Raw genomic sequence first — 25,138 nt, forward strand, 5'->3', positions numbered from 1 at the left:
CAGTCCAGTGGTTAAGACTCTGCGCTTCCAGTGCAGGGAGTGTGGGTTCCATCCGTGGTCAGGGAACTAAGATCCCACATGCCACGTGGCGTGGCAAAAAAAAAAAGAAAGAAAAAAATAGTGACAGATTATGAGAATAAAACATTTAAAAATAAATAAATAAAATTTTAAAAAATAGTCAAAAGTTGTTCAGATATAAGCCAGTTAGGTTGATTATTCAAAGTGAGGTTCTGTTTTTTCAAAAGTTAGAATATGATTAATAAAAGTGATTTTCTTATAGATCAAAACATGACCTCTGTGTTACTTTCTGGTCATTATCAGGTACTCCTTTCAAGGACTCTCCCACGTTTCTTGATGGCTCTGGCACCTCTCTCACAGTTTTTTAACCCCCTTGATGACTAGCCTGACATTATGGTAACTTGACTTCTTTAGTGCCAGTGCGTTACATCACCTTTAGACTTGTACCCCCTTTCTTACCACAGTACTATTTTAATCTTGTCATATATATTGTTCATTTCTTTTGAATTCCCATTTCCCAATGACTTTCTGGGCTTTGAGTTCTTTTTCCAGTCCAGCAGCACCTATCTAACTATAGTCATCCTCACCCTCAGGGTCATCTGTTTTGATTGCTGCTTTGTTTTTGTTCTAGAATCCTTTACACATTTAGTCATGCTTACCTGGCATAAAGGCCAAAGACTTGACCATCTTCTTCTGAACTTTATGCTCAATTCTAGACCCCCAAATAGTGCTTGATTCAATCAACTCTGACTCATGATCTTTAACTTGAATTGGGTCCTATATTTTTAAATACTTCTTTATTCTTACCTACAGTATCTGATTAAACATTTTTTTGGTACTCTAAAGATTTTATTTCGGATTCTCTTAGTTATTAACATGGCCTACAAATACACAGTTCGAGGTCATCCTTTTAATTAATCTTTTCAGCCTCAAATTTTTTTCCTGTTACATTTATCCAGGCATTAATCTCAGAAATCAAACATGTTCTACTTCTCCAAAGTTAACCCTGCCCCTTATCTCCTCTAGTTCTTCCACAACTTCATTCAGTTAATTTGCAACTTCATCTTCTATCTACCAGGTTCCTTCTGCTTACAGATGATTTCAGGTATTTTTTTTAAGATGAGGGAGACTTGTCCTTACTCCCTACTTTCCTTATCTCTTGTCTTCTTATTACCATGAACATTTGTAAAAAGGATTTGTTACTAGCATATTCGTGATTCATTTCTTTACCTTTTAATTTGAGTATCATCCTCACCTACCAACTAACACTGCCCCTTTAAAGATTATCAAGTACTGATCCCCGTATTTATTCACTTTTTTTCACTCTTACTACTCTATGACTTCTTTAGAGTCATTGTTGTCACTCACTTTTGAAACTGTTCTCCTCAGCTGTGTTTAACCGTTACACTATTTTTCTTCTTCCTTTTTGCCTACTCCTATTCATTGCCTTCCTTCAGCTCTTCTCGCCTCCTTACATTTCCTTTCTTCGTAATGTAACCACTGTCACTTTTACCTTTCCACTTTGAATCTTCCAGTTTCATTCCTTAGTTTTCCTGAGATCTAACTCTGTATTTCTAATTATTTCGTGTTTTGTTTTGTTTTTACCTTTGACTCATTGGCATCTAAAAAGAACCTAAATAAACCAAACATTATCATCTTTCCAGAATTCACTTTACTACCATCCAATACTCTTTCAGGGCATCATTTGTGTGAATGTGGAATACCAGCTGGAAAAAATTCACTGTTGCAAGTATCTTAAGCTTGTGAAGTTCCCTTGATCTGCCACTGTGCATCATGGCTTCCTGAGAAAACACCTTCTGCATTCTGCCTCTCTGCCTCCCACCTACTACAGTGGACTACACCTATAATCCATTTCCTCTAAACCAGGCCCCGGCCATCCTTTCCCAAGTGTACTTCTGTGTGGAATGTCTCTTGTTCTTTGACAAATGTATGGCTCCCCAAATACGGCCTTAATTCTGCCCTTAGTTTATAGGGGAGCAAATCGGAAAATATTTTGTGTTTTCCTAAGCCAAGGGTCATTCTACTCTTCCCTTTCCCATTATCATAGGCTTCTCATTTGTCCTATAAAACCTCCACATCCATTCTATTCTAAAACATTCCCAGTTAGCCCAACTCCCTTCTACCCTTATCCCAATTCCCAGTGAGCCCCAACCCTGCACTTCATTGTCAGGACACACAATCTTACTCATGGTTAGCCTCATGTGGAACTGAAAGCTTCCACTGCCACTCTTAGGGTTTGGTAAATCACTTTTCCTTTTTCTCTACTTCATATGTACCCTTGCCTCAGTCACTGCCTTAGGTATCTCCCATTGAATGGCCCAACCACTACTTCTTCCCAGTGTGAATTCTTGTTACAGGCTTGAGTTTTATATGTACAGAAACTTCATTTTCTCCAGAGGATGAGTCCCTTAAATCCCTATCCCATACTACCTCTGTACTCTCAATTGGTCTTTTCCCCTCCAGTCTCAGACTGCTCTTCTCCAGAATAAACTTTCTCCCATACTCATTTTTGACAAGTGGCTTTTCCTTATTCTTTGTTAGTCCCTGGAATACCCCTGTCCTTCCTTTCACTTTACCTTCTTTGAAGTGTCTGATCACCACAACCACTCACAGGGATCATTCCTTGCTTTGAGTTGTGTGCCATTCATCTGTTCTGCCTTTTGTTATGTTTGTTCGTATGTGTATTATCTCCTTGAGAAGAAGGGGCTCTTTGTATTTACCATGTCACCAGCACATTACAAACAGCAAGTGAGAGTCATTATTGTAATTATAAAAGAAAGGCTCTAAATAAAATCTCAAAAGAGGATATTAAAAAATCTTATGCAGTTGGAGCATTTTTGGAATAAGACTTACAAAGAAGAACATCATTAAACATATAATTTTTAAGTGATTTTTTAAAGAAGTAGCATTATTTGGGTTTGGTTGTTTAAATTATTGCACCCTGTTTGCTTATAGCCTTTAGGTAGCAGTAGAAGTCACCTGAAAAAATGAAAATGCATTACTGTGTAACATTGCTATTATTCTTCAACATTATGTATAAGAAAGAAGGCTTTTTTCTCTACATGTAATAGAATTAAGGTAACAGCCATAAGTACCTAATATCTCCTTTTGTAGCAGAGCTTACTGTTTGCTAAGAAGTGTGGTAAGCTGGTGGTGAAGAATCTGACAAATCTGGATTTGAAACCAAGCTTCACCATTTATTTATTACATGTGTGACTTTGGGCAAATTACTTAACTGATTCCCATTTTCCTTTTCTTGAAGAGAAAGTTAACTGTGATTATTAGAGGAAATGTACTTAAAGTGCTTAATAAAATGATTTGCACTTAGGAGATATTCAAGTAATTTTAGGTATTATTTCTAAATTGTCATTATTCAGTATCGTAAAGTCCTTGCCTTTAATTTTCACAATTTAGTAGGAGAGATACATTTACCTAGCTTAATGTGATAAACAAATGACTGTGAGAGCCCAGAGAAGGTAACGATGAATTCTTTAAACAAGAAATGAGAAGGTATTGTATAAATGACATTTCATTTAGGCTTTGAAGGATGATTTAAAATTTTTCCAAGGAAAAAGAAAGCTGGTATAACAATTTGTTCCTATATAATAATAAGACAGATTCCTGAATTAATTTTTATAGGATATGCTTTAGTTCATTATATTTTTTATATAGATTTATTGGCACTAAATAATAGTCATTAGAAAAACAGTTAAGATTATTGTGATGGCATCATAAATGGTCTTCTGTCTACAACCCACCCCTTCGGCCCTTTTCCATTTCTTCCTTTCTTTTGTTACTAATATCTGGTCAGGATATTTTTTGGCCTAAAATCCTTTACCTTCCTAATATTAATAGGATGAAGTTCAAATTTTCTGGAGAATGTAAGACCTTTTAATATCTAATTCCTAACTACTTTTCCAAGAGCCTTCAACTCTTATTTTCTTTGCTTTGCCTGGAGTAAGTCAGTATATGGAGCTTCCTAACTGAAATGTACTACTAATTGTGCTGACTTCTCCATTTACCTGTAGCTTTCCCTCATGCAACCACAAAACTGTGTGTGTGTCACTGTTGATGTTTATCCTGTGATAATGAATATATATTCACTTGTTTAGCATATGTTTATTAGGCATTTATTCTGTGCCAGATGCTTTTTGACAACCTTCCCCCCCCAAACCCTGGACCATGAACTCTAAGGCAAACAACCTGCTTTATTGTATCATCAACCTCCAGTTTGGTGTCTTAATAGTAGGCATACTGTCAATATTGTTGCATACTTTTGTATTTTTTCAGAGGTAAACTTTTTACTTGTATCAAAGCAAGATGGTCAAAGGGAGTTTTTTTTGCCTCTAGTCTTATTGAGGTATAATTTATATTCAATAAAATTCATCTATTTTTAGAGAATAGCTTAATGAGTTTGGTAATTATGTATATATAGTCTAAGTAGATGGTGAATTTTCAAAACCTAAATTTTAATGTTATGTTTTACTGTATCGTAATAAAAATCTTAACCTTTTTTTTTCCTTTATTAGATTATTTCCCTATTGTTATTAACTTTACACAGGTCTATTAGGAAGAAGAAAGGTAGTTTTTTTTTCCCTCTGTTGGTGAGCTACAGATCCACTTTTCCGTTCCTATAATACACAAAACTAGAAGAATGGAATTTGTGTAATAAATATAAATAAAATGACAGTATAAGTCTTTTTTTATAGGTAGGGAACTCTAAATTAAAACTGGATTCAGACAACTAAAATTTTAAAAGTACCAACATTTTAATAAGGTGCAAGTTATAGACAGAAATGGAAGCCATCAAAAGACCCTAAAACGTAATTTTTTCCTCTCCTCTTACCAAATAAAGAAACCGAAACAGTCTGTTGAGAAGGAAGAAAGCGCTTTTAAAAGTTACTTTTAAATCTCATTAAAAAAAATAATTTACTTGGTTCACATTATTTGGGAATCAGATAAAATCTGGGACACACTCTGAGGAAATACAGTTATGTGCACAAATTTTTGCATATTATTTCAGTGGTTCCCAACCTCTTGATGGTTTCTTCCTAAAAAAACCATTCAATTATTTTTGTCATGTTATGCTGAATTTATAAACTCTTTAGTAGTAGTTATCCCCAGATTGAAGAAATAAGTATTAAAAATCTTCTGAGAATGTTCTCTGGGGATTATAACTGGTCAGAGTATTTCTTTTCCCATACATACATGCTCTGCTGGTGATGGTTGCCTTGTATCTGAGACTTAGAATTGATTTGGTATGTTGGCTCCTTTAGGTCTATCATTGCAAGCTGCTGCTCCTCAAACTTTAGCTTGCATAAGAATTACTGAAAAAGTTTGTTAAAACAGATTCCTGGGCCCCACTGCCAGAGATTAATTCAGTTGCTGTGTGGGAGGGTGGGGGTCACAAGACTTTGCATTTCTAAATAAGCTCCCAGATGATGCTCGTGTTACTAGTCTATGACTCCACTTTTATCTGTGCTAAGTAGTACTGTGCTAAGCCGATCCTGGTTTTCTAGTATAGGAAAGCTTTCCTTATCAGATTTAAAAGGGTGTCTAAAAGCTATCAGCATCAGCTACAAAGCTTGGTTAGGGGTTTTCTGTTCTGTGCTTAGGGGAAGCATTGTTTTAGCTCAAGAGTTCTGCTTTAATTTGTTTTTTTAAAAAAAACCTCTACTAGTAATTGCAAAGAATTCTAAATGTTTGATTTTACAAATCCATTTTACAAATGCCAACAGTGGCATTTAGCTCAACTACTGTTAACTTCCAGGATAATTTGGAATCTACTCCCCTTCCTCAACACAAACATGTTAAGTTGGTAAAGGATTTTTAAAATGATTCTTATTGGTAACCATTCATATTATAGCAAAAATGTTATTAGCAAAACTTTTAAATTGTTTTCAACTCTTAACAGTTGAAGAAAATAATTTGACTTGCTTTACTTTTTTAAACTCTTGAGTATTTCCTTTTTTTATGTGAGGGTGAGGTGCTGATTGTATAAGAATATGCTTAGTGAAATACATTTCACTAGAAAATAAATAGATAAATAAGAATGTAAGCTAAAATGCTGAATGAAACAGGGATGATGAACATTATATTATTATTTATATCATAATATTTTATTCAAAACTAGAGATTTAAGTATAGACTTGATATATAGCTAATAAATTAATATGACTTACTGTATAGTAAAATTAATAAAATCTGTTTTGTCTCTCCCAGCTTTCATAGTAATCGTCCAAGTAAAAGGTTTTGCATCTTTAAGAAGTATTCAGAAGATCTCAGGTAACTAGTTGATCTTTTAAATTTTTTTGTATTGAAAATTATATGACTTAAATCTTTTGTATATAACATTTTTATTGAGATACAGTTCATATACCATGCAATTCACACATTTAAATTATACAATTAATAGTTTTTGGTATATTCACAGAATTGTGCAGTTACCACAGTTAATTTTAGTACGTTTTTATCACTTTATAAAGGCACTCTGTACCCGTTAGTGGTTATCTCCATTTCCTTCCAATTCCTTTCATCCCTAAGCAACTACTAATCTACTTTCTGTCTATTTAGATTTGCCTATTCTGAACATTTCATGTAAATGGAATGATGAAATATGTGATCCTTTGTGATTTGTGTCTTCCATTTAGCATAATGTTTTCAAGATTCATCCATATTGTAGCATATATCAGTGCTTCTTTTTCTTATTGCTGAGTAATATTCCATTGTATGTATATATGATAGTTTGTTTATCCATTTAGGTTATTTTAACTTTGAATCTGTTATGAATATTGCTGTTGTGAACATTTGTGTACTCATTTTTGTTTGGACATGTCTTTTCATTTTTCTTTAGTATATATCTAGGATTAGAATTGCTGGGTTATATGGTAACCCTATGTCAAGCCTTTGAGGAACCGCCAGAGTGTTTTACAAAGTACCTGATTGGTCTATATTCTCTCGCTAAATTTGTTTCAGGGGTGACCAATGGTGTCAAGATGAAATCTTCATGTATTTACACTGTAAAATGAGAACAAAAATAGGGCTGTCCAACAATATTTGATTTAAAAAAAGATACCTAAAATATGTAGTAAAGTGACTAACACTTTTTCAGTTTTGAAGTAAATTTCTTAAACCACTAGAATTCTTGAAATTAGTATGTAGTCTGTATAATTCTTTTTCCTTTTCAAATTAAGAGAAGTGTACAACTTGCTTACTGTGCAGAAAGAACTGTTGATGAATATTTCTGAAGACACTGAGAATTTGGTTTTACCACACACTTAACTCAGAATTCACTGAGCACCATGTTTTTCATATTCTTCTGAATTCTTTAGACCCCACTGCTCTTTATTTTTGTTCATGTCGCCTTTGCTACCTGAAATATCAGTATGTTTGCTGCACCAAGCTAATCTATACAGATAAGGTTAACCAATAGTTGTTTTGATATTTTGGGTTAGTGGAAAAATGGAAGAGGGGATGATATTATGTCTCAGGACCTTTGTACTTATTATTCTCTGTGACTAGTTTGCTCTTTCCCAGATTTTTGTATGATGAGCTCCTTTATCTCCTTTGGGTCTTTATTCTGATGAGTGAGCCTTTCCTTGACCACTTGATTTAAAATTATATCCTTTCTCCTGTGCTTTACCCCAGTGCTCTTTATCTCCTTTTTATGCTTCATTTTTCTCTGGATCATCTTTTATCATCTCATTCACTGTATATTTTGTTTATTTTCTGTGTCCTCTCACTAGAATGTGTGTGGTTTGGATTTTTGTCTATGCCAGGCATTGATAGTAATTAGGCACCCAGTAAATATTTGTTGAATAAATTAATGTATGCATTGAAAATTACTTATGTGGACAATAGGTCCCATCTATGATGTTGGACCAGTAGCTCACAGGGAGAGAAAAATTTGGTTCAGTTTTAAAAATATATTAGTACTAATTTTAAAACATTTACTGAATTCAAGGAAATAGATTAAGCTATATTAGAGGTTGCCTATACTGAAAATTTTTATAAGAATGAAGAGTTTTATTGCATTCAAAAGATGAGATTTTTGATTTTCACCTCACTGTTGTTAAGCTCATATGTGTGTTTGGTTTTTAAATGAATCATATGATTTTAAACCTCCGGGATGTTTTTCTCTCAACTTGAATAAGTCTCAGATTGAAAATTTGCCTATTTCTGTGAATGGAACATAGAAACTTATAATTGTATAGAACAATAATTTTTGTAATTATTCTTTTATTGGAATGGAATATTTGTTCTTTAGCTATTTACTGTGTATCTACTAGGTCTATAATGTAGCAGATCCTGTAAAGATAATAGTAATAATGAAGAAGTCTTGGAACCAACCTTCAGAGAATGTACATTTTATTGGGTGGGAGAAAGGAGGTGAATGTAAATAACCACAATAAAGCAAGAGGGATTTTAATAAGTGCAATGATGGTTGGTTTTTTTCCAAAGGGGAGCGAGATTACTTTACTTGGAATGATCTACATAGGTGTTAGTTTACTTGGCTTTAAAGGATGAGTATTGTTTATACTGATAGAAGAGGTACAGGTGCATTTGAGTTGGAATAACATGAATAGAGGTGCAGAAATGAAAAAGTTGAAGGCGTACAGAGGGGGAATGGTAGTAGTTAATGAATGGAGCATTGAAGTTAGAGTGGTAATATTGAAATTGGGGGCAATAGTTTTGAGCTTAGAGCCAGATTGTAAAAGCGTTGAAAATAAGGCTAAGGAGTTTGGACTTATTTTGGAGGGCACTGGACAACCTTTGATGTTTTATATAGAATTGAATGAAACTGAAGGAAGGTTGAATTTCTTCTCACCTTTAACAATAGGGTGAATTATAGATGCATGAATCCTATTGATTAGGACTTTTGTGGTAGTTATGAATAATCTAGTAAGGACTTGGGTTAGAATGGTGAGATAGTATTATATCATCTTTAAGAAACTGGGCTCTGGAATGAAAATGCTTGATTTCAAACCTGATCTTGACCTTTACCAGCTCTGTGTCCTTGGTACATTACTAAGCTAACTCCATCCTCTATTAAAAAGGTGATAAATTATAGCATCTACCTTTTATGGGTTGTTTAGATTTAGATGAGATGGTATGTCTAAAATTGTTTGACCAGCACAGAATAAGTACTCAATAAATTGTTGATATAAAATGCTTGACATACTGACTGTTTAAGGAAGAAGAGACAGAGATAACTATAGGTTGAGCTTTATTTTCAGAGGAAATGGCATCATAAGAAAGGCCAGTCAGGATAAGTTAATTTGGGAAGGAAATACATGATTTTAGTTTTATGAAGGTCAGTTTTTTATGTGCCAGTATGACATCTAGGGGAAAATATACAGCAGACTGTTAGACTAGAGCTTTAGGGGAGAAGTCAATCTAAGGTATGTTATTTGTTTGTATTTGTATATTGGTAAAACATTTAAAATTTTAACGTATGTGATGAACTTCAGAAATGTATTTCTGCTTTATTAATAAACTGACAATAACAATGATCACATTACATGATCTATTTTTTTTCCACCTAAGCAAAAATAATTTATTAGCAGGATTCCAAAGACCCTCATGGACCCCTAGAAGGAAGAGATACAGCCAGAACATACGAGGGAAACAGAAAGCCATCAGTCACTAACATGGCTTCTTTCTAGTCTGACCTGCTGAAGCAGGATGATTTTGTCTGTTATTTTCTCTGGACATGAGTTCCATTCTCCTTTCTCTGTGTAGACCACCTTTCTCTGTTGATGACCCAAACATAGTATTCCTAGCTTCCCACATTTTCCCAGATCAAGAAATGTGATTATATATCCCAATTACAAATCCCTGTTCAGAGAAGGCTTGAGTTAGACATTCCATCCCTGGTCCAATTAACTATGTCGAGTGGAATAGGCATTTAGCTCCTTACCATTGAGACTACTTTTAGTGTCTGTTGAGGGCAGTTTGTTAATAGAAAAAGACTGTAATTATTAAATTTAAGTATTTAAATCTTAACTTTCCTTAAGCTTAAAAATATTCCATTTAGAAATCTAGTACATTTAATAATCACTTTCGGGACTTCCCTGATAGTGCAGTGGTTAAGAATCTGCCTGCCAAGGCAGGGGACACGGGTTTGAGCCCTGGTCCAGGAAGATCCCACATGCTGTGGAGCAACTAAGCCCGTGCGCCACAACTACTGAGCCTGAGCTCTAGAGCCTGCGAGGCACAACTATTGAGCCCGTGCACCTAGAGCCAGTGCTCCACACAGGAGAAGCCGCCACAATGAGAAGCCCACGCACTGCAAGGAAGAGTAACCCCCACTCACCACAACTAGAGAAAGCCCACGTGCAGCAACGAAGACCCGACGCAGCCATAATAAATAAATAGATTTATTTTAAAAAATCACTTTCAAGCGGGCCTTTAAATAATGTTTGATAAAGTTCATTTAAGCTGAACAGACTAGAATTTTTTATTTTAAAGTCTCATTTACACTTCAGTTACCTTTAAACAATGTAACATCATTTATACATTTAATATATTTGATTTTCTTTTAAACAGCTCTTCGGATGCTTGACCCCAAGCTCCCAAGTGCTTAACTCTAATAAACATAATAAATTAAACACAGTGGCTTTCTAAGTTCTCTGAAACTTTCACATATTTTTGCAGGCTTAATATTTTAAAATAAAACTCAAAGCTAAAAGTTTAAACACATTTTAAATTAGAGTCTTAAGACCAATTTTACATACTGTAATACGCCAGTTATGTTTAAATACTTCAAATAGCAAATGCTGCACAGTTTGATCCAATAAGCATAAAAACTATTTGTGAATTCAAAAAAAATGTATTGATGACTATGGGAATTGCTTTCTAACCTTTTTGAAAATTTGTAATCATTACATATTTAAGAACTACAGTACTCAGTGAAGTTTTGTTAAGGGAACAAGTAGTTTAGGTCCAGGCAAGTGGGCCAGTTCAGAGTACTGGGATGCTGAGGAACTCAGACTTTGGACTTCAATAATGAATTAGCTACTTCAGTTAATTCAGTGTTATAGGAGAATAATACCAACCTTGGATGCTTGTGGTGAGAATAAACTAAATAATATATAGGAAAATCTTTAACACATAGTATACAACGATAGCAGCTACGACAATGATCTATTTTTAAAGCGTTCACATTTCTAATTTTTTCCTCACCTAGAAAACACTAGATAAATGTTCCATTAGAGCACAGACTGTATTTTTTGGTCGTCATTGTATTCACAATACAGTACACTAGTAGTACAGTATGTGTAATGACAGCCTTAGTAAATATACACTGACTAATGTATATATTGTACATTTATATATACTGAACTCTTGTTTTGCAGATGGGCATAGGCACAAATAGACTGTGACTTGTCAAAGTGACCCATGTTGTTAGTGGAGCCAAGACTGGACTGTAGGTCTCTTGACTCTTTAGTCTTTAGTAACTGGTATGAGAGAGAAAAGTTTATAAAAGCAAAAATACTTTCTGTAAATAAATGGTAGTATAATTTGAATATGACTATGACATTTTCTAGAGAATCATTTCAGTTATATCAAGTTTATATAACAAAAATTGGAATGACAGTTATGACACAAAAAGCAAATCACGGAAAAGTATTCATTGAACTGGTGTGTGGATTTTCATAAAAGATAAAAACATTTTCTTTTATACTATTTGCTTTGTTTTTTATAGGGGCATTACTCTAGTGTGCCTTAATTGTGATTTCCTAACTGATGTTTCTGGCTTAGATAATATGGCTACACACTTAAGTCAACATGAAACTCATGCTTGTCAAGTTGTAATAGAGAAAGGTACGTATATAAAATTGTTTTACTTTGGATTTTTGATATTTATTCCGGTATTATTGGTCAGCCACAGTATGTGCTCTTTACTAAATCGTTTTTCTCACTCATCATATTTCATATGCTGTTTTAAATATAATACTTTTCTTCTAATTTCAGTTTCTGTTTGTATCCCAACTTCTGAACATCTTTCTGAGTAAGTGTAATTTTTATTCAGTGCATTTTACTTTGATGGATTTTAGCACTATTGCATTTTTAAATGTATCATTAACAGAAATGAAAAATATTAAAGTATTTTGTTTTTTTTTTTTTGTTTTTTTTTTTAAAGCTGCTTGTTGAAATAGGTTCCTGCTCTATGGAGCTCGTGACCTGGTGCAAGACAAGTTGGAATTTCCTAAGTTCAAAGTTCTGAGATGTTTTCTTACACAAAGGCAGTTAAGCAGCCAAGTTCATGACACTAGCTCTCATTATTCAGCTCTTTTCAGCTTCAAATGGGACTAGATTCTTATTCCACCTTATCTTTGTGTCAGGTTGACATATCTTAACATACGTTTTTTTTTCTCCAGTTGGCTCTCTCCAAAAATAACTTTTGTTGCTGTGGTCATTTCTTACTTTGCTTAAAATAATTTGTGTTTTTCTCTGCTGTACTTGACTTCAGAATAATATGTTCCAAATGATATGGCTGTTTGTCTTTTTGTCTGTTTTGTCTGCTTTCTTAATTTCTTATAAGTCTTAAGTTTTTTAGGCCAGATGATTGTCTTTTTCCTCATTCGTTGTCTGTCATTGTGCTATTTTTCTTATTTTTCAGATGGAGAAGCAGCCCAGAGATTTCAAAAAATGTTCAGGGTACACCTGGACAGTGTCCCCCTTCGATGGACACAACTGATGCCTGTTCTCTCTTTCCAAGGAATGTGACTAATTTGACTGTGGGACCTGCTCTAGGTTGTGGTCTCAGGAAATCAGATCTTGGGGAGACTCCCTTCTCTCATGGCTGGCCTTCCATGAGGCTGATGTTGATATAGCCAGAGATGGTATCAAGGCCCACCAAATAGAGCACAGCTTCCCACTGGGGGCTTTGGCTCTTGATCTTAAGCTTGTGGGTCACTTCTGGCCAAGAAAATCAAATCTGTGCTTCAGTGTCCCAGTTGAAGTTTAGTCATTTTGGCTGCTTCCCTTTAATCTTCCTCTAGCATGAATGCATCCAAGGAATACAAAAGCTCCGGTTATTAGGAAATGGTTATTTTTCATATCCTTGGAACAACAGGTCCCTACAATTATGTTGCAAAATTTCACTTATTTTTACTGTTATTTAAAATGTATTACCCAGGAGTAACTTCATAGTTTTTTAACAGCATCAATTATCAGATTTTTTATTTTTAAAAAATTCAGTTTAATTTTGATAGCTTGGTTTTATGTTCTCCAAATGTATTGATGTCTATTTTTATATTCTTTTCTTTAAAACTGTTGTTTAGTGTTTGCTTTATTTTGTTAAGAACTCCAAGATATTCCCTAGAATTCTCTACAGATTTACTATAGCTGCTTATTTATAGCTTTTTAATTTGGCTGTTGTTCAGACCGTTAGACATGATTATATCCATTCTTATTTCGGGATTATTATTATTAATATTATCTTAATAATTGTGAGTTCTAAGGTGTAAAGAATTGACAAAACCTATTCTTGGAGACCTTAAAACAAGGTTTTTTAAAAATTTAGTTTTATTTTTTTATACAGTAAAACAAGTTTTAAAGTTGCATATTTGTACATCTAATACATAATACCTACTTAGCTATTAATAGTTCCTTTGGGTAGTGGTAACATTAAAAAAATATAAGGGCCAATAATGCACTTGTTTCTATCATATATAAAACATATTTCCACATATATATATTTTTTAAAGTTGACATTTGTTTATTTTAGTTACATTGACTATAGCTCTAATAAACAGTTTTGATGCTATTATTTTGTTTTAATAAAAATTCTGTTGTTTAAGTGCCTCAGGAATTATTTACCAATAAAGAATTTCATATGAAAGCTGTAGATTTAATCATATAAATAGGAGCATTGCCTTTATTGTTTCATGGAAGCCCTATTATTTGGCCTGCACACTGAGAGCTGTATCTACTTAGTGCATCTTGCTTTTTTTCCTCTGGCACAATTGAAAGGTCACTGTTTATACTCTACCAACTTATTGAATTTTAATGACATGTAAAATACCTTTTGTGATCTTAGTTGCCATAAGGGTTAGGCAGGCTCTGGAAATATGACTCAGTCATGTTTTTTTACTCTGAAGTCAGAACTTGCTCAGTTTTACTTTGGAACAGATTTAAAGCCAGTATAGATGACTACTTATTATGTAATGTGCTTCTTGCAATTAATAATCAAAAAATTTGAACCCATTAGTTTTAAATTTCCAAACTAATTTCTACGGTAAATGAATAATTTTTCAAAAGCTCTGGAAGTGGCTTGTCTCTCAGTAGGTGAACTTGGTGTTATGCTAGTCTTTATTTCCTTATCTGTCTCTAGGAAGTTTTGTCATTCACCCTCTTTCTACCCAGTTTTTTTTTTTAATTTAAAAATTTTGTCCAGAAACAACTTCTTTACATTTTTAACATAAGTTCCTTTTTCATTTATAGATGTTTGCTCTACCTTGGCTATAGTTTAAAAATATGAGAAATTGTATTCTTGATATAGCAATGTAGGAGTACTGCTTTGTGTTCTTCCATAGGACTCTGTTTTATAGTATTATCAAGTTCATTTTCTTAAAGTTTAAACTCCTAAAGTTCTATCACCTATAACTTCCTTTTTAAAAAAATAATTTAAATAAAACACCTAAGGCAGCTAGTACAAAACTTGTTGATTATAGGCAGTTGGTCATATTTTAATTTTGTGCTAATGAGTTTTAGCTTGAGTCTAATCCCTCCTTGCCATCAGGTTATTCTAAATAGTTTATTCACCTGATCAGAAATTGCCATTTCATGCATGTGTGCTTTTGGTTACCACTGAAAAAAAAATGAGATTGGTTCAGTTTAAGTCCATCGCTCTTTTGAGAAAAAATGACTGCTAAACTACAGAGACTTGGATTCTTGCCATTTTTATGATATTTTGGCATAACTCCTCACCTCTTCGGGCTTCATTTGTTTATTCAGCAAATATTTCTTGAACATCTGCTTTGTGCCTGGCACCCTTCTAAGTGCTAGAAAAATGGACTAAAATCTCTGCCCTCACAGAACGAACATTTTAGTGGTGAAGGACAGACAATATAAAGTAAATAAAGTATATAGTATGTTAGATAGTCGTCAATACTATGGAGAAAAATAACATAGGGAAGGGGGATAAGAAGTACTGGGTGGGAGTTTGGAGGCTGCCATTTAAAATTTGGTAGTCAGGGAAGGTCTCACAGAGAAATGACATTTGAGTAAAGACCTGAAAGAAGAACTGCATGGAGACTGGTCTGGCTGCAAATAAGTGATTAAGAGGAAGAATAGTAGGAGTTGGGGCTTGCAAGGTAATGTGGGCCATGTGTATAGGACGTTATGGACCATTGTAAGGAATTCGCCTTTTACTATGAGATAAGTAGCTATTAGAGCATTTTGAATAGAGGAGTGTTTTATACCTCAATAAAACCCACAATCAACGAAAACCTTTAGTGTGTCTGTATTACCATAGCTGCTGTCTTCGGAATAAGCTATAGAAGACCAAGGACAAAATCAGGGAGATTAATTAGGAGGTTATTGTAATAATCCAGGTATGAGATGGTGGGGATTTAGGTTAGACTGCTAGCAGTTTAGATGATAAAGAGTTTTGATTTGGGACATGTTTTGAATTCGTTGATGGTTTATATGTGAAGTGTAGAAGAAAGAAAGTTTTGAGGATGATTCCAGTTATTAGTGTGAGCAACCGCAAAGATGGCATTGATATTGACTGAGATAGGGAAGACTAGAAGTAATAGATTTGAGAGGGAAGATGATAGCTGTGATTTGGGACATATTTTAGTTTGTGATATCTGTTAGATATGCAAGTTGAGATGTCATAAGCATTCACCTGTATGAATTTAGGGGGGTGTTCTAAGCTGTAAATATCATTTAATGTCATGGGAATAAATACAAGTAAAACTGGGGAAAACTGAGTAAGGTTGGTATATGTATCACTGTCAACATCCTGCTTATGCTTTTGTGCTATAATTTTTTACTGTTATTTTATATTATAAGATGTTATCATTGGGGAAACTGGACAAAGGGAATATGGAATCTCTCTGTGTTATTTCTTATAACTGCATGTGAATATACAATTATACCAAAATTTAAAATTCAGTGAAAAAAACTCATGGGACTATATGAGATCACCAAAGGATACAGTAGAGAGAGAGAAAGGACAGGGTCCACAGGCTGAGCTCTGGGGAATCTGACAATAAAAGGTCAGGGAGATGAGAAGGAATTGGCAAAGGAAACTGAGGAGTGGCCGATGGTATAGAAAGAAAACCAGGGGAGTGGCAGTGTTCTTGGAGCCTCAGTTACCCTATTTGTAAAATGTGAGTGCTGACTTGTTCTAGACTTCTGAGATTCTATTATTCAATATTGGTTATACTTACATTGTCATAATTTGTTCTTATGACAAGATAAATTTAGAATGCCACGTATCCTATTCCCAGTAGCAGAAACAGGGACTCTTTGACCTTGAGAAAATTAAATGTTCACATTATTTCTCAGCACATTTAACTCTTTCATAGGCTTTTGTAAAAGCAGTTCTCTTATACTTCTATTAAAGAAGGTAAGTAGGTCATTTTTTCCCAGGTTCTTTACTGTACAACTAATGTCCATAATTTATAAGTTGGGGGGAAAAGTTTCCGTGGTCAAATAAATTTAGGCAATGCAAGTTAAAGTTAAATGGATTCTTTGATATGGGCTTTTTCGTGCTGTATGTGACTTGTGAATGTCTAAGAGAATATTTATTTGACCTTAGAATTTTTTTCTTTGAATACTTATTCACTTCTTAATCTTCATGGAATAGTGTGTAGAATACTGATCTGGAGTAATCCTTCAAATTTTATGAACTGGGAAATAAAAAGTAGTTGTGTAGTTTTGCCTAAGATGGATTCCTAGACATTTCATTTATGTTTATGAATCATTTGTAAGATAGTGTTTGTAACTAGAGACTAGCAATGTACATTTTTATATTTTTAGAAATTATATCAGAAAAATGATGTCCTCATTATTATGTTTGTAAAATCTAATAAGTGCATAACAGGGACAGACCAGTTATTAGTTTATTCTGCCTCTGATTATAGCAGCAAGAGATATTTTTGTTGGAGAGTATGGTTACTTTACATGATTTCACACTAAGAAGCTTAAGAATCTCTCATTATCTGTTTCTAGCTTCTCTAACTCCTTATGCTTAGCTTATCAATCTACCCACTTACCTATTTTTCTTGAGACTATTTTCAGCCTTTTATTATCTGTTAAGGAATTTCTTATATAGTAAAGTTTTACTTCCTACTTAAACAGCTTCAGGAGAACTTCTTTGATACTAAGATTAGGTGATTTGAAAGCCAGCTTCATTTTAAACCCTCTCAGACCCTTAAAGGTACAGTGTGGTGTAGTGGTTAAAGAGCGTAGGCTCTGCAGTTGATTGCCTAGTTTGGAGTTCCTACCCTGCTGTTTACTAGAACATGTGTGACTTTGGGTAGGTTACAGACTTCTGCCTCATTCCTCATTTGTAAAATGCATGTAAACAACAGTACCTGTTCATAAAGTGTAGAGGGAATTAAATGAGTTAGTATACGTATATAGTACTTAGAAAGTGATTGTCACATAGGAAGCACTGTGTAACTGTAAAGTTATCATTGTTACTCATTACTTTTCATAATTTTACTTCTGTGTGCATTTTATTCAGATAGAATTATCCTAATCTTCAGCCTGCTTTTCATTCTAACCATCTCATACCATTTTCACAAATCATTTATGTTAACTTTCTTTTCCTAACTCAGTAAATCTTTCTTAAGAGCTAATTGTTTGAAGCACGTATTAGTCATAAAATTAGATTTTTGGTGTCTGAAGCTCAATAAACTTGTAGTTTTAGGGAATAGTTATGAATCCTAGGTTCATTTTAGTAATTTTTGTCTTTAAAAATAGTATAAATCATTTTTTCCCCTAAATTATACTGCCTTATACTGACCACACTGTGGTTCATCCCATCTTTCAGCCGACATCTCTGATTTTGAGATCCTTCTACGGCCTCACTCTAGTCACTGGTATTTGCCCACCTGGAAGACCATACGTTCCTCTACAAACGTGGAGAAGCTACTGTGATCTCTTTTTCTATATCATTTACTGAAATGTAGGAATCTACTGTTTTTAATCCTCCACGCTGAAAAGTATCTTTATCCTTACCTCTGTGAAGTGTAGTGTTGGGAAAGGAGTACAGCTTTAAAATAAGGCAGTCCAGGTTTAAATCCTGGTTGTGTATCTAACCAGCTCTGTAGCCTTGTGAAAATTACTTCACCTTATCTTCCTCATTAGTGAAAGGTATGTAATAATTTTTTGCAGGGTGGCTATAAGATATAGAGATAATCTGTGGATGTTAAATTATTAATTTAAATAATTAATTAAAATTATTTGGCACTGGCCTGACAAAAAATAATCATTCAATAAACGAATGTTGTTGGTGCCATTGTTGCTCTAGCTGCTGCTGCTGCTAATATTGCTACTAATTACTGCTGTTCCTGCTGCTGCTCCAGCTGTTACTGCTGTTAGTACTGTTATTACTGCTGCTACTTACAGGAGACCCTGGGAACTACATATCAGTGGAATCTTCTCATCATTGAGAGTTTTAGTGGCAATCCACTAACTGTACTAACTGTACTGCAGTTATTTGTAATTTTGGCTCATAGTTCTTGGAGTATATTCCTCCAAACTGCTGGATGGACGGCATTTTATTACAGTGTTCAATTGCACCTCATATAATTCTCAAATGTCAGAATTTGATTGTAGTTCTGACTTTTCCTATCTAAAGACTGTGAAACAACAAACACCCTTGTTGAAAACTGGTACATAATCCTCTCTGCTTAGGAGGAAAACTTTTTTTTAGCTTACAGAATTTATTTTTTAAAGAAAACCTTTTATTAATTATTGCCAGGCATTCATTTCCAGTCGGCTACTTATCTAATAGTACTAAACTTATGAAAAATGTGTAATTGTGCTAGTAAAGTGGCTGTTTTCTTTTGTAGACCTTTGAGATGATTTTTTTTTAATCTGCTTTTCTCAGATATTAGATTGTAACTCAGTCATGGAATTGCTCTTTTCTATCATGTTTCTCCCTTTTTTTCCCCTTTCTCCATTTTCTTCTGTATATCTACCTGGATAGATTAATTATTAAATAGAATGGAAGTAAAGTTTTAAATTTTGTAAGGTTTGTTTTCTTGACAAAAAGTTGAGAATAGGTATTTCTCTTTAGCAGTCTTAAGAGCATAAGAATCCATAGTAAATCTATAATAACTCAAGCTTGGAAAACCTGTCTACTTATTGAAAGATGTCTTTTTATTGACTGAATCAAATGTTCTAAAAGCCTCAGTTTGAAGTGATTTTAAAAGTTGATTTAGTTCTCTCAATAACTTCCAATTTTGTTCTAAGCAAAGTATAATATAAGGGCACTGACTGGAGTCAAAATATCAGAGTTCAAAACCCAGCTCTCTCACTTTATGTTCAAGTTACTTCAGTTTATTCATCTGTAAATAATCTTTACATGATTGTTTTGAAGATTTAAAAGAGATATAAAATGTGTTATATAGATAAAAATGTCTTTTATATTTTATTAAAATCCCCTAATTTAAGGAGTACTAGGGAAAAAATGAAAATGTAAAACTGACTCTCCTTGAAGCTGTGAATTCCTCTGTTGTATTTCTGGCTACTGAACTTTATACTTAGCACCAGTGCTAACTACATGGCTCTTTCATAGTATAATATAGATAACCCTTCCACATATTCATTGACAACAAACATTGATTCCCTGCCTTCTGTATGCAAGACTCTTTGTCAAGCGCTGGAAATGGAAACATGAATGAGACATAGTTCATGCCACCAGGGTAATTACAGAATAGGCAGTTGGAAATAGAGACACTGAATCTACATCTTCAAGGGCCACACAGTAAACTGATTTCATAATTAGTTAAACCCCTAATACCATGTATATATTAGATTATGTGATTTTTGTGAAATGCTACACCAGAACAGAATCTGGACTTGGTCCAAAGAGAAATACCACTTTATTATACCACTCTAAACTAAACCAATAAGTCATTAATTAGCTTTCATAAATGCAAGCAGAAAGTAAGCTCTTTTGAGAGCAGAATGGCAACCTTTAAAAAATGTTTTATATTTGAAAATAATATTTCTGTTAAAAATGTTTACTTCTACTAACTCTATTTCCATTGAAGAATATGTAAAGAATCACTCCATTATTTTCCTGTGAAGTTCTGAACTTATTTGGAGGAATTATTGACTCTGGTCATAATCCAAGTTATTAGAGTCTTAAATGTTCAAAATTGTCAGAGTGTCTTCATTTCATATATTTGGTTTAGCAGAAAAAAAAACTGATCTCATCTATGAGACACACAGAATTTATTTTGGGTTTGTTTCTTTCTCTAACCTTTTGAAATGTAACTGGGATTGGAGGTAATGGGGTATCATGTCCTTAGATTCTCTTATCCTACCACGGACATTACTGTCTCATTACTGCCTCAAACCAAATCTTTAGTAACTGTAAAATAGTTTTTCCTTTGTGGATGCAATACATTTGCCCCTGGTATGTAATTGTAAGTTAGCAAGTAGGAACTGTGCATCAAAATACAGTGGTTTCTGGCATTTTGGACTTCTGCCTTTGATAGCTGGTAAGCAGGAAGTAATGGGAAACCCATTGAAAGGGAAAGATAAATGAAACTTTAGTATAGTCCTTCATTTAGGGCAAATGGTACCAACTTCTGCCAGTGTTTCTGAGGTTACTACCATTTTTTCAGTCTCCCGATTCTGAGGGTAGTTTGCGAATACATTATAAATTAAGTATTCAGGGCTTAATTCAATATTGCCAACAAAATAAAAAAACAAAATACCAAAATTATAGCCCGAGTCTGGCATTAGAATCTTCTGCCTCTACTTATGGTCTTATTTTTTGCTTCATATTTTTACACATAAATATTTTGTTTCTCTTTGTCTTTACCTAGTTCTTTCCTCTGTCCATTTAGAATGATTTTTTACGCTTATCTTCCCTGATGACCAAATTATACCCACATCTTCAGAAGTGGGTAGATTATTTCATACTAGGGTAAATTGCCCAGCAATCAAAACTAATACCTAATGTATTTTGTTTGAGAATGGGGGAGGTATGGCAGAAAAATCTCAAAACATTAAAGATATTGAGGTAAAAAGCTTTAAGAGCCTGTGTGGCACACTTAAGTAAATTCTAGACAGTAAGATTAGATTCCTGATTCTAACCCATGGCAGTAATAAGAGCTAACAATTATTGAGTACATACACTAAATGTTTTACATTTATCCACTCATTTAATTCTCACAAACTAATGCGATATGCACTGTTCTTGTCCCAGTTTTAGGGATGAGACAACTGAGGTACAGATAGGTCATTTGCCCAAGGTCACATAGCTGTTAAGACCCTCAATTTAAATTATGGTAGTCTGTTTTCAGAGACTAAACTAAGAAGTACTATATTGCTTCCCTGGTTGTGCTTGTGGTTCCAAATGTACTTTCCTATTTTACTATATAAAGTATGAGTAGCTGGATGGGCCTGAGCTTCAATGTGAAGACCCTTTGTTTCCCCAGGAGAAAAGGCAACAACTGATACAGTGGTAGCATTGGGACCAGAATCTAGCCTCCCAATCTTAGAGTAGTATTTCTATGATATATGAGCAGTAGAACACTTCAGCAAAAATGACATAACTTGGTCTATTAGTAAGATTAATTTGGCAATGATAGCATGTTTTAGAGTGGAAAACATCAAGAGGCAGAGAGATCAGTTAAGTTTTTCCACTTTTCCTGGCATGAATTTAAGGGAGCCTGATTTATAACAGGGGATTTGGCTGTGAGGAAATGCAGTGGAAATCTGAAGTAGAACCAGTTCTGTTGCTTAATGGATTTATTACTTTAGCATTTTTAGGCTGTAGATTTTTCTCATTTACAAGATAGGGGCAATTGGATAATATACTCTCTTAGGACTCAAGTCTAAGTCAAATATACTATGATATTTTTGAATTGATTGAAAAATAGTAAAATGTAGGGGTTATGTTCTGGTTGATGATTTGCAGGTTATTGGTTTAGAAGTGATTGTTGGAATTGTGCCAAAGGATGAGCTATATAAGACTAGGTCTGAGTGGTAAGTATTTTTATATGAATGGAGGACATGTAGGGGATCATGTTTGCTCTCCTCATTTACCTTTAGCCATTTGGTACCTATATTCTGTTGGTTTTACTTCATCAACCTCCTAAAACCTTCCTCCTCTTTGATACTCCTACTGCTTTACCTGGGACAGTCATTAACTCTTTTTTTTTAATAACAAAAATTTATTATTAATATGTTAAATCAATATTTCATGATAGAAAAATTATGTGAATACAATGACATAGAAATTTCTGGGACTTAGAAGTAAGAAAAATAGTGATCAAAAGTTTTTCCCGCTATTTTTGAGCAGAAACTTCCTGTACTGCCTAGGGATCACAGCTGCATAAGCAAGCATTAGGACTGCAAGTAACTTTGAACTCTTTGTAGTTGAGATGCCATATGACTTCCCAATTTCTGTGGCCTTTTCATTGACACTTTATGCATCTAACCATTTTTTTTTTCTGAGTCGAAAACTAGGACCCATAATTCTGATAAAAGAAAAAAAAACACTTTGTTGTTCTTTTATCAGTCATTAACTGTCTCTTATCTGGACTCCTTGTCTGGAGCTTATCCTCTTCTGATACTGCCTTTTTTCTTTCTGACACACAAATCTTATCATACTTTCTTATTAACCTTAGAATAAAGTTCTTAGCACAAACGCTTTAGCGTGACAATCAAGATCTTTCCTAAAATAGCTCTTGCTATCTCTTCAGTTGCATCTTCGAGTACTCTCCCTTGTTCCCTACCTGCTAGTCATATGAGACCACTCAGTATCATATCATTGCTGTGTTTTATATTTCTTTGCTTTTCCTCCACCTTGTCTTTCCTTTCCCTGCTTTGCTAACTCCTGCTCTTGCTGCAAAACCTTGTTAACTGTAGTATCTTCACTGCCTCCTTGCACCTTTCCCCCTCATAGTGGCTCAGTCCTTTGTATAGCCACAATATACATGTCTCTTTTTTAGCACTTCACAATTCTGTAAACATTTGCTTCAATACATTTCCTTGACAGTAAACTCCTTCACAGGAGGGACTGTGTCTTTGGTCTGCAACTTTTAGCACAGTACCTAATGTACGTGCAAACTGGTAAATGTTTAGGTGAATCAATCCTTTCCACACATCTGTTAACACCTCTCAGAACAAATGGTCAGAAATGGTGCACGAGATGTTTTACTCTTATTTATTAGTATAATGATTACTATCCTAAATTTAATCTGGAGTGGGTAACTGGAAGGTCTTGAGAACTGGTTGACTTTACTACTGGCTTGTTGTAAACCTTTTTTCAGCTTTTTAGTTTGCTTATAAGTATTTGCAAAGATTACATTTTGAAAATCAGCATTGAAATTTTTGGCTTTTAAATGTTATTAGAAGGAAAGAATGTGGTCTGATTGAAATGAATGTGAACATTTTCCCTCTACCCCACTTATTTGTAGTATGAATGAAACCTCAAAAGAATGCAATGATGTAATTTAACCAAAATGCTCATTTTACATGTAGCTTTGGATTGGTCATGTGATCTGCAGAAAAATGCAAGTAGGGACATTTATTTTATTTTGAACTTTAGAGGGAAAGCAGGTTTACATACAGAAGAAAATTTAATTATTTGCAGTCTTGATCTCTAATGGTTGTTGTTGAAATCCATAATCATCAATCCTTCTGTTTAAATTGAAATCTTAAATAGTGTTTGTTTTAAATGCTATACAAAATTTTTCTATTAAAAAATATTGCAAGAATTCACAGGTGAAAAGTCTAATTATCTAATGGCAGGTCATTAGCTCAGAACTTTGAGCTTAGCAAATTTCACTGTCTTCTACCAAGCAATTGAGTATCTCAAATGATGACTATTTCAGCAGGCATCTTTAATGAATAAGATTAAAGGTAAGAACATTTTTTTCTTTTCAAAAGTGTTAATGATACATTAGTAGTTGTATTAAAATTTGTTAATGTCAAAGTATGCTTTTGTAGTTGCAAAAACATAGTGTACATTTTAATGATGAATTTATAACTCAATGAAATTTTATGTAGTGTGCTTTTCTAATTTTTTTTAGATTTATTTTTCTAAATATTTTCACTGGTTATTACAATTCTGTCCCTTAAACAATACCAGTATGGTTAAAGCCACACAACAAAATAGGGCACATAAGCCTCTTCTTGGTAGTTATTTCAATAATTTATTTTGTTCTCATCTACCAGTTTCTTAGTAAAATGAAGGGTAATAAAAACCTGTCACCAACCTCCCTTGCAGAGATATTAAGAAAATTCAGTTTCCCCAATTGAAATGCCAGCAATAATAGTAACACATGCTTAATAGCTTTCATTTTAATTGCTGCATAAAATCAATTTATTAGAATAGCTATATGTGAAAATGATTAGCATGGTAATGTTTCTTTTGTAAGAATTTAAGGTCGACCTTTGATAACATTTTCGACAGTAAGCGGAAAAGGAAAATTCTTTTATAAAATATTTTAAAACTAGTTTGTAACCAATATGTTTTACAGTTTTTCAGACTGCGTTTAAAATTATTAAATGCTTAGAAATAAAAATCAATATCTACTTTTTGTTTCTTCCAACGAGAAACAGAAATTTTTCATGTTTTCTTACAACTTTATACATGTTCTTCTTAAAACAATTATTTTCCCATATAAATTATTAAAGCAGTGAAGTTGTACTGTACACTTGATATTATTTCATCTTTATGAATATTGTTCACAATTAAATACCTGAGAGATTTACAAAATCTTTAACCCAAAAAATGATAATTTGTGCATTTTGTCAATTTTTTGTGCAAGTTTTATTAATTTAGATTTATTTAGCAAAATTAGTTGAAAGTTATTGTAAACACTACCAATATAGTACTTCTACAAAAAAGGACATGTTCTATTTTAAATTGTTTACAATTTCA

General features: G+C 33.7%; 1 protein-coding gene across 12 annotated transcripts in view; it reads left to right on the plus strand.

Moving 5' to 3' along the window:
* Positions 1 to 25,138, plus strand: part of ZNF280D (zinc finger protein 280D) — a 120,579-nt gene that overhangs the window by 68,300 nt on the left and 27,141 nt on the right. For 11 of the 12 annotated variants that reach the window (XR_007475549.1, XM_049705986.1, XM_049705983.1 and 8 more), the window contains 3 exons: positions 6,262 to 6,324; positions 11,747 to 11,865; positions 12,016 to 12,052. Coding sequence is in view for 11 of the 12 variants with exons in the window: in XM_049705986.1 (XP_049561943.1) it covers positions 6,262 to 6,324; positions 11,747 to 11,865; positions 12,016 to 12,052 (219 nt within the window). In the remaining variant the exon portion in view is untranslated. Of the gene's footprint in view, positions 1 to 6,261; positions 6,325 to 11,746; positions 11,866 to 12,015; positions 12,053 to 12,664; positions 16,944 to 25,138 lie in introns of those variants that run through there. The other variant, XM_049705988.1, reaches the window with a different exon arrangement.

The sequence above is a fragment of the Orcinus orca genome, chromosome 2 (genome assembly GCF_937001465.1).
Source record: "Orcinus orca chromosome 2, mOrcOrc1.1, whole genome shotgun sequence".
In the NCBI taxonomy this organism is placed as follows: Eukaryota; Metazoa; Chordata; class Mammalia; order Artiodactyla; family Delphinidae; genus Orcinus; species Orcinus orca.